At 34.9% G+C, this 12,046-nt stretch overlaps 1 protein-coding gene across 1 annotated transcript in view; it reads left to right on the top strand.

The window, feature by feature from the left end:
* TRPC4AP (transient receptor potential cation channel subfamily C member 4 associated protein) overlaps window positions 1–12,046 on the top strand; it is a 60,460-nt gene that overhangs the window by 9,948 nt on the left and 38,466 nt on the right. Inside the window, exons 2-3 of the mRNA XM_011378371.2 lie at window positions 7,083–7,211; window positions 10,504–10,620. Of these exons, the coding sequence (XP_011376673.1) occupies window positions 7,083–7,211; window positions 10,504–10,620 (246 nt within the window). The remainder of the gene's footprint in view (window positions 1–7,082; window positions 7,212–10,503; window positions 10,621–12,046) is intronic.

Here is a 12,046-nt window from a genome sequence, read left to right as displayed (position 1 = left end):
CATGTGATTTTCAGCTTTTTCTGTCGGGCTTATTTCGCTTAGAATGATTATTTCAGGGTCATCCATGTTGTTGCAAATGGCAGTATTTCATCTCTTCTTATGGCTGAGTAATATTCCATTGTGTATATGTACCACAACTTCTTTAGCCAATCATCTATAGGACACTTCAGTTGCTTCCATGTCGTGGCCACTGTGTATAATGCTGCTATGAACATCGATGTGCAAATATCTTTTCGGATACGAGTTCAAGTTTTTAGAGTAGATACCCAGTAGAGGGATTGCTGGATCATATGGTAGATCAATTCTTAGTTTTTTGAGGAACCTCCATACTGTTTTCCATAGTGGCTGTACCAATTTGCGGTCCCACCAGCAGTATATGAGGATTCCTAGTTCTCCACCTCCTCTCCAACATTTGTTATTACTTGTCCTGTTAATTATAGCCATTCTAACAGGTGTGAGATAGTATCTCATAGTGGTTTTTTAAAATCGCATTTTCTAATTGTAGCTGTAATAGAAAAACAAGATTGGCTTTATATTGCTTTTGTATTTATATTACTCTTATATTTTAATATGTTACTTGTAGATTCTTTTTGATTGTATATGTATACAGTTGTCTGTGAATATCATTTCTGCAAATGAAACTTATCTTTCTAATCTTGTATCTTTGATTTTTCTTGCCCGTGTAACTATGCCACCTGTACAATGAATTCAAGTGGCATGTTCCTGATCTAAGAGGGAAAGCCTTAAACATTTCACCATTAAGTATGTTTGTTGAAGTTTTATGTAGATACTGTGATTAGTTCACTTCTTTTCTGAGTTTATTATGAACAGATGTTGAATTTTATTAAAATGCTTTTTCTGCATCAGTTGAGTTCATGTGATTTTTCTCTGTTATTAATGTGATGAATTACATTAGTAAAATTTTTAGATATTAAACCAAATCTGAATTTCTGATACAAGTTTTCATCCTTTTTATAGATTGCTAAATCTATAAAATATTAGATCCACTATTTTTTTATTAGGATTTTTTAGTTTTTTTTATTTTATTTATGTATTTTTTTTAAAAAAGTCACCTCCCATAGTTAGATTTCTTTCAATCACCACATATTTGACCCCTTTTACCCCATCTACCTCCCTACTCCCCTCTACCTCCTTATTAGAATTTTTTTCTTCCTGTTCATGAGTGAGAATGGCCTATAATTTTCCTTTAAACAGGTTTTAGTATCAGGTTTATGCTGGCCACTAGTCATGGCTTTAGTTGCATTCTGCAAGTTTTAATATGTAGTATTTTTCACTATCGTTCACTTGAGAATATTTTCATGTTTCGTCTTGGTTTCTTCTTTGACTCATGCATTTTTTTAGAAGTATATTTCTTAATTTCCAAATGTGGGGGTTTTATAGTTATCTTTCTGTTACATATTTTGGGTTAGTTGTGCTGCAGTCAGAACATAGTCTGTATTTTGATTCTGTTAAATGTGTGGTCATTTGCTCTGGCTTAACAACTGATCATTTTGTAAATGTATACTCTCAAAGAAGTACAGAGAGCAGTTACTAGATGTGCTGTAGGTGTGCAAGTTTTGTGTTCAAATCTTATATATTCTTGCTCATTTTTTATCTATATATGTCACATTCTGAGAGGAATTATAAAAATATCCCATTATAGTTGTGGATTTGCCTATTTCTCTTTTTAGCCCTGTCAATTTTTGTTTTATAGATCTTGAAGCTGTTTATTAGGTACATGCAAATTTAGAACTGTTACATTGTCCCAATTGACGTCTTTATCCTTAGAAAGTATCTCTGGCTGTGCTTCTTTCCTCAAGTCTTTTAAACTGCTTTTAATACTTATATCACCTTTCTTTTGGTGCATATTTATGTTGTGTATCATTTCCCGTTCTTTTCAGTCTTTCTAAAAGATATTTCTCTGGTAAACAGCATATCATTGTCTTTTAATTGGAACATTTAGTACATTTACATTTAATGTAATCACTGACATTTTGGGATTTAAATATACCTGTTTAATACAATATTTGCTTTTAAATTTTCCACCTGTTCTCTGTTCCTTTTTGTCTTCTTTTCATTTTTCTTTTAAATGTTGCTTTTTAAAAAACAGCTTTATGGAGGTATAATTTATATACCATAAAATTGACCCATTGTAAATATACAATTTGATGCTTTTTAGCAAATTATAGTTAAGCAACCATCACCACAATTGTTTTAGAACATTTCTATCACCCTAAAAAGTTCCTTTATGCCCGTAATTTATTTTGATAACAGCTTCATTGAAATATTTATATGCTATACAAGTCAGTCATTTAAAGTGTACAAGTCAATGTTTTTTACTGTATGCATGAGTTATGCAGCTATCACCACAATGAATTTTAGAACATTTTGTCACCCCCAAAAGAAGCCTCACATCCAATTAGTAATCACTCCCCAGTTCCCCCACTATCACCTCTCAACCCTATGCAACCAATCTACTTCCTGACTTTATGGATTTGTCTATTCTGAGCATTTCATACTAATAGAATCAAACAGTATGTGGCCTTTTGTGGCTGGCCTTTTTCACTTAGCATCAGGTTCTCAAGGTTTGTCCATGTTGTAACAAGTATCAGTACTTCATTCCTTTTTATTGCCAAATAATATTTCATTATATAGGTATATGATATTTATTCATTCATCCATTAGTAGACAGTGTTTTTCCTCACTTTTGAGTTATTAAGAATAGTGCTGCTGTGAATATTTGTGTGCAAGTTTTTGCATGGACATTTGTTTTCATTTCATTTTTGTTCTCTACATGGGAGTGAGATTGCTGGGTATGTGGTAATTCTATGTTTAACTTTTTGAGAAACTGCCAAACTCTTTTTTCCAAAGTGGCTGTACCATTTTACATTCCTATCAGCAATTTACTAGGGTTCCAGTGTCTTCACACTCTCATGAACACTTATTATCTGTCTTTTTAATGATAGCCATCTTAGTAGGTATGAAGTGGTATCTCATTGGATTTGATTTGCATTTTCCTTATGACTAATGTTGAGCATCTTTTCCTGTGCTTATTGGCCATCCGTTTTTGTTTTTGTTTTTTTTGTAAAAATGTATATTCAGAGACTTTGCCCATTCTTTAAATTATTAACCCAGTGTCTATAATAAATATAGGTTTATCAGCATAGTTATTTCTCTTCATATGAGTTTTGATAGTTTGTTTCTTCAAGGAATGGTCTTTTTAATCTAGGTAATCAGATTTGTGGGCATAAATTAATTCATAATATTCCTTATCCTTTTAATGTATAAGAGATTTGTAATGAACCCTCTTATGTTTCTTTTTTAAAAAATTGTATTAAAATATACATAACAATGCATATTATATCTGGTGGTATGGTGTCTGTTATTAGTTTTGGAAAATTCTCAGCCATTTAAATTTCAAATATTTCTTCCTCTTCTGGTACTCCAGTTACACACATGATACATTCTATAATTATCTCACAATTCCTAGATATTTTGTTCTGTTTTCATTGTATTTTTCAATTTGTATTTTAGTTTGGGAAGTTTTTATAGACATATCTTCAAGATCAATGATTCTTTCCTTGGTCATGTACAGTCTACTGATGAGCCTATTATTCAAGGCATTCTTCATTTCTGTTAGTGCTTTATTTTTAGCCCATTGTTTATTTTTAAATTGGGTAATTTATCTTTTTATTGTCAAAATGTAGGAGTTCTTCATATTGTTTGGATATTAAATCCTTATCAAACTCTTATAGGTCATTTACAAGTATTTTCTCCCATTCTTCGGTTGTCATTTCACTTTCTTGGTAGTATCCTTTAAAACAAAAATTTTTAGTGTTAAAGAAGTTTAGTCTATTTTTCCTTTGGCTGCTTATAATTTAGATATCATATCTATAAAACCATTGTTTAAGGTTATAAAATTAATACATGTTTTCTTAGAATTTTAGCCCTTAGATTTATGTCATTCATCTATTTTGAGTTAATTTTTGTATATGGTATGAGGAAGGGAAGGGGTCCATCTTCATTCTTTTACTTATGTATACTAGTTGTCCCAGCAACATTTTTTAAAAAGACTAATAGTTTCTTTATTGAATTTTCCTGACACCATTGTCAAAAATCAGTTGGCCATAAATATCGTTTATTTTTGGAGTCTCAGTCCTTTGACATTGATCTAGATGTCTACCCTTATGCCAGTCATAGTCTTTTTACAGACTTGTAATGAAATTGGAAATCAGGAAGTGTGACTTTTTTCCAACTTTGTTCTTTTTTTTCAAGGTTATTTTGGCCATCTCAAGTCCTTTATATTTCCATATGAATTTTAGGATCAGCTTGTCAGTTTCTGCAGTGAAGCTAGCTTGACTTTTGATAGGAACTACATTGAATAAATATGGGGAGTATTGCCATTTTATTAAATTAAGTCTTCCAATACATGAACATTGATGTCTTTCTATTTATGTAGGCCTTCTTTAATTTCTGATGTTTTGTAGTTTCCTTGTACAAGTCTTATATATATTTTTTGTTAAATTTATTCCCATGTTTTGTTCTTATTGGTGATATTAATAAAGGGAATTGTTTTCTTAATTTTATTTTTAGATTGTTCATTGTAGGTGTATAGAAATTCATCTGATTTTTGTATATTGATTTTGTATCCCACAATCTTGCTGAACTTGTTTATTGGCTCTAGTTTTGCATTTTCTTTTTAACCTGGATGCCTTTATTTCGTTTTCTTGCTTAATTCCTCTGGCTAGAATGTCTAGTACAGTGTTAAATAGAAGTGGTCAGAGTCAACATGGGCATCCTTGTCTTTTTCCTGATCTTAGTGGGAAAGCATTTCGACTTTCACCATTAATTATAATGATAGCTGTGGACTTTTGGTAAATACCCTTTATCAAATTGATTACATTGATTAATTTTCATATGTTGAACCAATCTTCCATTCCTGGGATACTTGGTTTTGGTGTATAACCTTTTTTTTATATGTTGCTGGAATTGGTTTGCTAGTATTTTTAAAGAGATTTTTTTGTTTGTTTTCATAAGAGATACTGGTCTGTAGTTTTCTTGTGATGTTTGTCCAGTTTTGGTTTCAGGGTAATACTAGCCTCATAGAATGAGTTGGAAAGTGTTCCCTCCTCTCTAATAAGGAGTCTGCGAAGTGTATTGTTAATTTTTTGTTAAATTTTTGGTAGAATTTACCGGTGAAGCATCTGGACTTGGGCTTTTCTTTATGAGTAGTTTTCTTTATGTTTATTAAACCATAATTTGATATCTTGTTGTAGGGTCTATCAGATGTTTTAGTTTTTTCTTGAGTCAGCTTCTGTTTGTATCTTTCTAAGAATTTGTTTAAGTTACCTAATTTGTTGGCATACAGTTGTTCCTGGCACCCATATATAAACTTTTTATTTCTGTAAGGTTGGTAGTAATGTCCTGTCTTTTATTTATGAATTTAATAATTTGAGCCATTTTGTTGGTCAATGTAAGTAAAGTTTTCACTTTTGTTGCTCTTTTCAAAGAACCAAGTTTTGATTTTGTTGATTTTTCTCTATTTTCTGTTCTCTGTATCACTTAATTTTTCAGTAATCTTCTTTTTCCTTGTGTTTGCTTTGGGTTTGATTTACTCCTTTTTTCCCTAGTTTTTCACGGCGGAAGTTGGGATAATTGATCTGAGATCACTCCTCTTTTTAAAATATAAATGTTTACAGCTATAAATTTGTTAAGTACTGCTTTTGCTAAGTCCTATAATGCCATGTTTGTTTTCTTTGTTTTCCTTTTAAGGAAAGGAAATACACTGTTCCATTGTTTTGGGGCTTGCGTTGATTTGAGCTTACTTAAATGACATGAAATTGCTAATATCCAATTAGTTTTGACCTGTAGAAATAGTAATGTCCTATGATTCATTCTAATACAGATTACTCTCACAAACATCTCCCATTACCCCGGTATTATCTTATTTTTACAATCTAAGAAAACAAGCTCAGGAATGATAATGGGACTTGTCTAGGTTAATGAGACTGACATGTGTCAGGATAGACCTAAGACATTATTCAAGACCTTTATGACCTGTAATAATAGTTACAAGGAGCTTTTGATCTGACTGAGACAGGTGCATGTGAAAGTGACTTACATCCAGCCCCTAATAATGGTTTGTCTCATAGTGTTAGTGGAAATTGTGTCATAATTGATTAATGTACCTGTCATGAAACTAGTGCCTGACATTCTTTGAGAGAGAGAAGGTGTACACGATAAACACAGCTTGGTACCTACTCTGAAGGAGCTTGTAGTCTATAGAAGGAGGGGAATAAATGAACCATTAATTATGATACAGTAGGATAAATGTTAGATGAGGCCCCAGAGGAGGGACACTTACTCTCTTAGAGAGGAGAGAGAGGAAGGCCAATCAAGGAAAGTGCTGTTTGGTTTGCATTTTGAAGATAGAGAAGGAGCTTCTAGGTAGAAAAGATAGGGAGAGGACATTTTAGGAAGGGTAAGAACATGTGCAGAGAGGCTTGTAGGAACATGCATTTGGAGCCTAGAGTGTGCATTGGGAAAGACAGGCGGGTAGAAAGGAAAGTAGGTGATAAAATATGAAGGGTATTATGTCACAAGGCAAAGAGATGGATTTTTAGCTTATAGGCTGTTGGGGAGCTTTTGAAAGTTTCTGGAAAGAGGCCTTTTAATTATTTGTCCCGGGTGGCTTTAGGAGACAGTTGCTCTCCTTAGACATATATTCTAGTGCAGTTGTACTTCAGTATCTGCAGGGGATTGGTTCCAGGATGCCTGCAGGTACCAAAATCCATGGATGCTCAAGTTCCTTATATAAAATGGCAGAGAGCAATGCATACAGTCAGCTCTCTACATCTGAGGCTTCCCAGCCATAGTTCGAAAATACTTTTTCAATCTGTGGTTGGTTGAATCCACTGATATGAAAAACCCAGGGGTACAGAGGGCTGACTGTATATTTACTGAAAAATATCTGCATTTCGGTGGACCCACACCATTCAAACCCGTGTCATTCAATGGTCAGTTGTAGTTCTTTCCTTACCAGTAAAATGTTTATCTTTTTTTTTTTTTTTTTTAACTCACAGTTCACTGAGACTTTTTTGACGGAACGGGACAAGCAGTCCAAATGGAGTGGAATTCCCCAGCTGCTCCTTAAGCTGTATGCAACCAGCCACCTCCACAGTGACTTTGTTGAGTGCCAAAACATCCTCAAGGTAATTCTTTTGGGCCTTGGAGGGGCTGCATTTAGGGCCTCCAGGTAACACAAGATGTATAATTTTTTTTCTCTTTTCTTCAGTCTGCTTTTTAAAATAGCCTGTTTTTAACGTGTAAGCTGTAGAAAATTTGAAAAGAATGTTCAGAAAAAGTGCAAAGAAAATAAAAATCACCTATAAATAAAAACCCCACCACCCAGAGATAACCACCATTAAGTTCTCTATGTGTGTCCTTCTGGGCTTTGTTTTGTGTCAGAGTTTGCTTAATTTGGGAGGTCAACATTGTGCCTGGGATTGAGATGACATTTTTTTTTGAACAGAGTTTAAAAGATCTCATGTTGCTGAAGATTCTTGGAAGTGGCCTTGGGGTTGTTGATAATTACGACTAACATAAGAAGGTTGAAATGACTGGGCTAGATGGTTGGGAAGAGGGATGGAAAGAGTGCAGAGACGTGCTAAGGCAGTTGTTTTCAAACTTGAGTATGTATTAGAATCACATAGAAGGCTTGTTAAAACACACAGTGCTGGGCCCCACACCCAGAGTTTCTGATTCAGTAGATCTGGAGTTAATCATATCTAAAGTTAAGCTTGGTTGGGATGAGTCCAAATTAGAATTTAGAGTACCAACTTTAGCTGTAGATAAAACCCATGCAAGTTATATTTGGTCGTAATGAAACTTAATGATACACTGTTCTTCAGAGGTGAAGTTTTGATTATTATATCACGTAAGAAGTCATTCTGAAAAATGATAGGCTCCAGATAAGCTTAATCTTCACCTTTAAGAAGAGATGTTTTACATTCTTGATCTTCTCATAGTCTGATTAAGATAGAAATTTTTATAGTGTCTTACATCTGTTTAAAAACACTTTGCAAAGAGTTATACATTATTTGATTCCTGCAAAATCTCTGAAATATGAAGAAGGGAGAGAAAGAAGTAGAAGGAGGGAAATTAACATTTATGAGTGCTTGCTGTGTGACCATCATTTCTTTATTCATCAAGCAAATACTTATTTGAAACTTACTGTGTGCCAGGCATATTTAATTCTTATAGTAACTATGAGATGGGTGATTTTTTAAAAAAAATTAACCTAGAATATTTTGATTGTAGGTGACAGTAACTCACTAAGACTAGCAAAAAAAACCAATGTCTCACATAATTGGAAAGCACAGGTGTGAATTCAGGATCTGAGCAGAGTTAGGCCATCCATTTCTGATCTCGACATCTGTTCCTCCATGTGATCATAGATCTAGGGTGATATTTCTATAATGTGGGCCAGCCACTGAAGTGAGGGGACTGAGAGACTTTTGGCTAGGGCTGCTCCCGAGGCTGGGACTGAGGTGCTTGTTGGCAGTCCCAGCAGGACCATGTGGAAAGTGGGGAGGGGCATTCCCTTAATGAAATGGGGCTATTGCCTGAAGAAGAGAGAAGGATGTTGGGCAGGCACAATCCAAATGTTTCTGTGTTTCTTTTTTAGTTGAGAAAACCAAGACTCAACAATAACCTGCCCAAAGCCTTGTGGCTCCTATATGATGAGTCCAGATTTGTCTTATCCAAAGACCAGCGTCCATTGTACTGTGTTGCCAGCAGGAAGTACATCCTGACTTTATAGATGAGAAATATGAGATCCAGAGAAAGTAGTTCAGTCACTTATTGATTATGTGACCCTGGGAAACTTTGTGATTTTGCTTTTTGCCCGTAAAATCAGTAAAACTAGACTCACTTTATTGAATGATTTTAAGGATTAAGTGGATATAAAAAAGTATAAAAGTCTAGTGCCTGGCATATAACAGGTTATCCGTAAGAGCAAGTTCTACTTTTTCTTGATGCGTGATACCTAGACCAGCAGCATCAGCATCATTTGGGAATTTGTTATAAATGCACATTCTCAGGCCCCACACCAGACCTGTGGGATCAGAAACTCTACAGGTGGGGCCCAGTAGAGTCTGGGTTTTAAGAAGCCCTTCACATGACTCTGATGTTCACCAGTGTTTGAGAAAACAATGTTTGCTCCAGACTGTTGTGTTCCATTTTTCCTTACAGGTTCCTGAGGAGAGAGCATAGTGAGTAGGGTTCTGTATTCTTCCTATTCTCTCCCCTATTTCACCCAAAATAGTCTGCTTGCTTCCGTAAGCACGGACTCCAGAGCCAGACTTCCTATGTTTAAATCCTGGCTCTAGTACCACTTAACCAGCTCTTTGCATTGACAACTTCTTTTGCCTCAGTTTCCTTATCTGTAAAATTGGGATAAGTTACTGTTATCTCTCAGGGTTGTGAGGATTAAGAGGTAATACATGAAGTTTTAGAACCATGCTTAGAAACAAGCAATAAATAAATTAGCTATTACTACCATTATTACAACTTTTATTATTATATCAACTTTTCTATAAGATTATTATTTTTTTCTATTAGCTCTGTTCCATATGAACAAAGGATTCTGTGGTCCCCCAAATTTGAGAACCACTACCCTATACTGACTGTGTTAAATACCTGCTATGGGACCTATGTCATGGGACCAGTGGAAACTACAAAGGCTGTTCCAGTCTTATCTTCAAGGAACATTTAATCTAGGAAAGAAATAACATAGGTTTGTAAAGAGGTACAGAGTAAAAGTGCTAAATGCCACAAATGAATTACAGATTGCTTTGGGGGTTCAGAGGTGCATCATATTGCTTCTGGCTGAGGAGAAGCAGAAGACGTCCTGAAGGAAATGACATTTGAGCAATGTTTTGGTTACCTATTGTTGCAGAACCAGCTACCCCAAAAGTTAGTAGCTCGAAATAATAATTACCATTTATCTCTAACAATTCTTTGGGTTGATTGAGTGGTTCTTTTGTTTCATGTTGTGTTTGATGGGGTACTGAATCATCTGGGAGGTCCAAAATGGCTTCACTCACATGGCTAGTAGATTGGTTCTGACTGTCAGCTAAGGATGTCAGTCCTGGCCTCAGTTCTCTTCATGGCCTTGCTGGGTGTCTATGTCAGACTTCTCACAGCGTGGCGATTGAGTTCCAAGGTGGCAAAAGCCAACTCTGCCAGTCTTTCCTAAGACTTAGGCCGGAACTGGCACAATGTCACTTCTGCCGCATACTGTTGTTGAAGTGAGTCACACCAGCCCAGATTCAGTGTGAGAGAAGATTCTATAAGGGCCTGAATACCAGGAAGTGTGGTTCATTGGGGGCTGTCTTTGTGCTCATGGGGATTTAAGTTGTGACTGAAATGCAAACTGATGCTTGGTGTCTCATTTGTGTTAAATATGAAAACTGAATAACTGTATACATATTTTTAAACTAGGAAATTTCTCCTCTACTCTCCATGGAGGCTATGGCATTTGTTACTGAAGAGAGGAAACTTACCCAAGAAACCACTTATCCAAATACATATATTTTTGACTTGTTCGGAGGTGTTGATGTAAGTAGTTGTTTATTATTACTACTATTTAATGGTTTGAGAATTTAACTCTTGAAATGGGAGACAGGAAACATTCCAGAATTTATAGCAAACATTTGAGAATTTTAATCTTTAAAAGCTCAGTGGCACTCGTGTTGAAACAGCATAGCTTTTACTTTAGAAGAATTGATTTATCTAAATTGATAATATAGCCACTTTTTTTTTTAAGGCACAAAGCAAAAGGTATGTCTCCATTTCCCTGATGTCCTCTCTTCAGAGGCAGCTGTGATCACTGGTTTCATCTGTGTCCTTCGTGTGTGTGTGTGTGTGTGTGTGTGTGTGTGTAAATCACCCCGCACCATATTTTTTCTCACATAGAGATGGCATATCATCTATATAGGTACACTGCTTTGTATCTTTTTTTCATATAATTCTCTAACTTGGGGATAGTTTTATATGAGTACATGTAAATCTGCCTCATTATTTTAAACAGCTCTATATTAGTCCCCAGTGTAATTGTACCATAACTTATTTATCCAGGCCTCAGTGGATGAAGAGTTTTCTCACATCTTTTCCATTACAAACAGGATTACAGTAAAGGTTTTTATAAATACTTTTGTGTACATGTAAGTATATACCTTTGGGATCAAAGCATATGTGTCTTTTACTGTTTATAAACTTGTCAGTATACATACCTAAGAGATTTAGCAACTTACATCCCCAGGAACAAAGTAGAAGAGTGTCTTTTTACTTACACCATCACCAACACAGTGTCTGTGTGTGTGTCTTTAATGGACTTTGTTATTGAAGTATAACTTGCATCCAGAAAAGTACACCAATAAGTACCACAAAATAAGTTTACTTTTGTCACTACCATTCAGTACACAATAGAACATTACCAGCACCCAGTAGCATCCTTCACCAAACATTGTATTTTAAGTATTTTAAATATTTACTAAGCAGATATGAGAAAAATGGTATTTCTTCATAGTTTTTTAAACAACTTGAGATATGTTTCACACACTATATAGTTTACCCATTTAAAAGTGTACAGTTCAGTGGTTTTCAGTGTCTCCATAGATACGTGCAACCATTACCACAGTCAATTTTAGAACATTTTTATCACCCCCAAAAGAAACTCCATATGTTTTCGCTGTTACTCCCCTACTCCTCCAATTCCCATCCCTGTCATAGGCAACTATTACTTTACTTTCTGTCTCTATAGATATATCTGTTCTGGACATTTCATATGAATGGAATTATGTAATACGTTGGCATTTGTTACTGACTTTTCACTTAGCTTAATGTTTTCAATATTCATCCATGTTGTAGCATGTATCGTTCCTTTTTATGGTTGAATAATAGTCCATGGTATGGATATATCACATTTTGTTTATCCATTCTTCATTGGGTGGACATTTGGGCTGTTTCTACCTTTCAGCTATTA

Source organism: Pteropus vampyrus, unplaced genomic scaffold (genome assembly GCF_000151845.1).
Source record: "Pteropus vampyrus isolate Shadow unplaced genomic scaffold, Pvam_2.0 Scaffold336, whole genome shotgun sequence".
Lineage (NCBI taxonomy): Eukaryota > Metazoa > Chordata > Mammalia > Chiroptera > Pteropodidae > Pteropus > Pteropus vampyrus.
The sequence above is the reverse complement of the archived record's forward strand: the minus strand, read 5'-3'. Positions and strand labels throughout refer to the sequence as shown.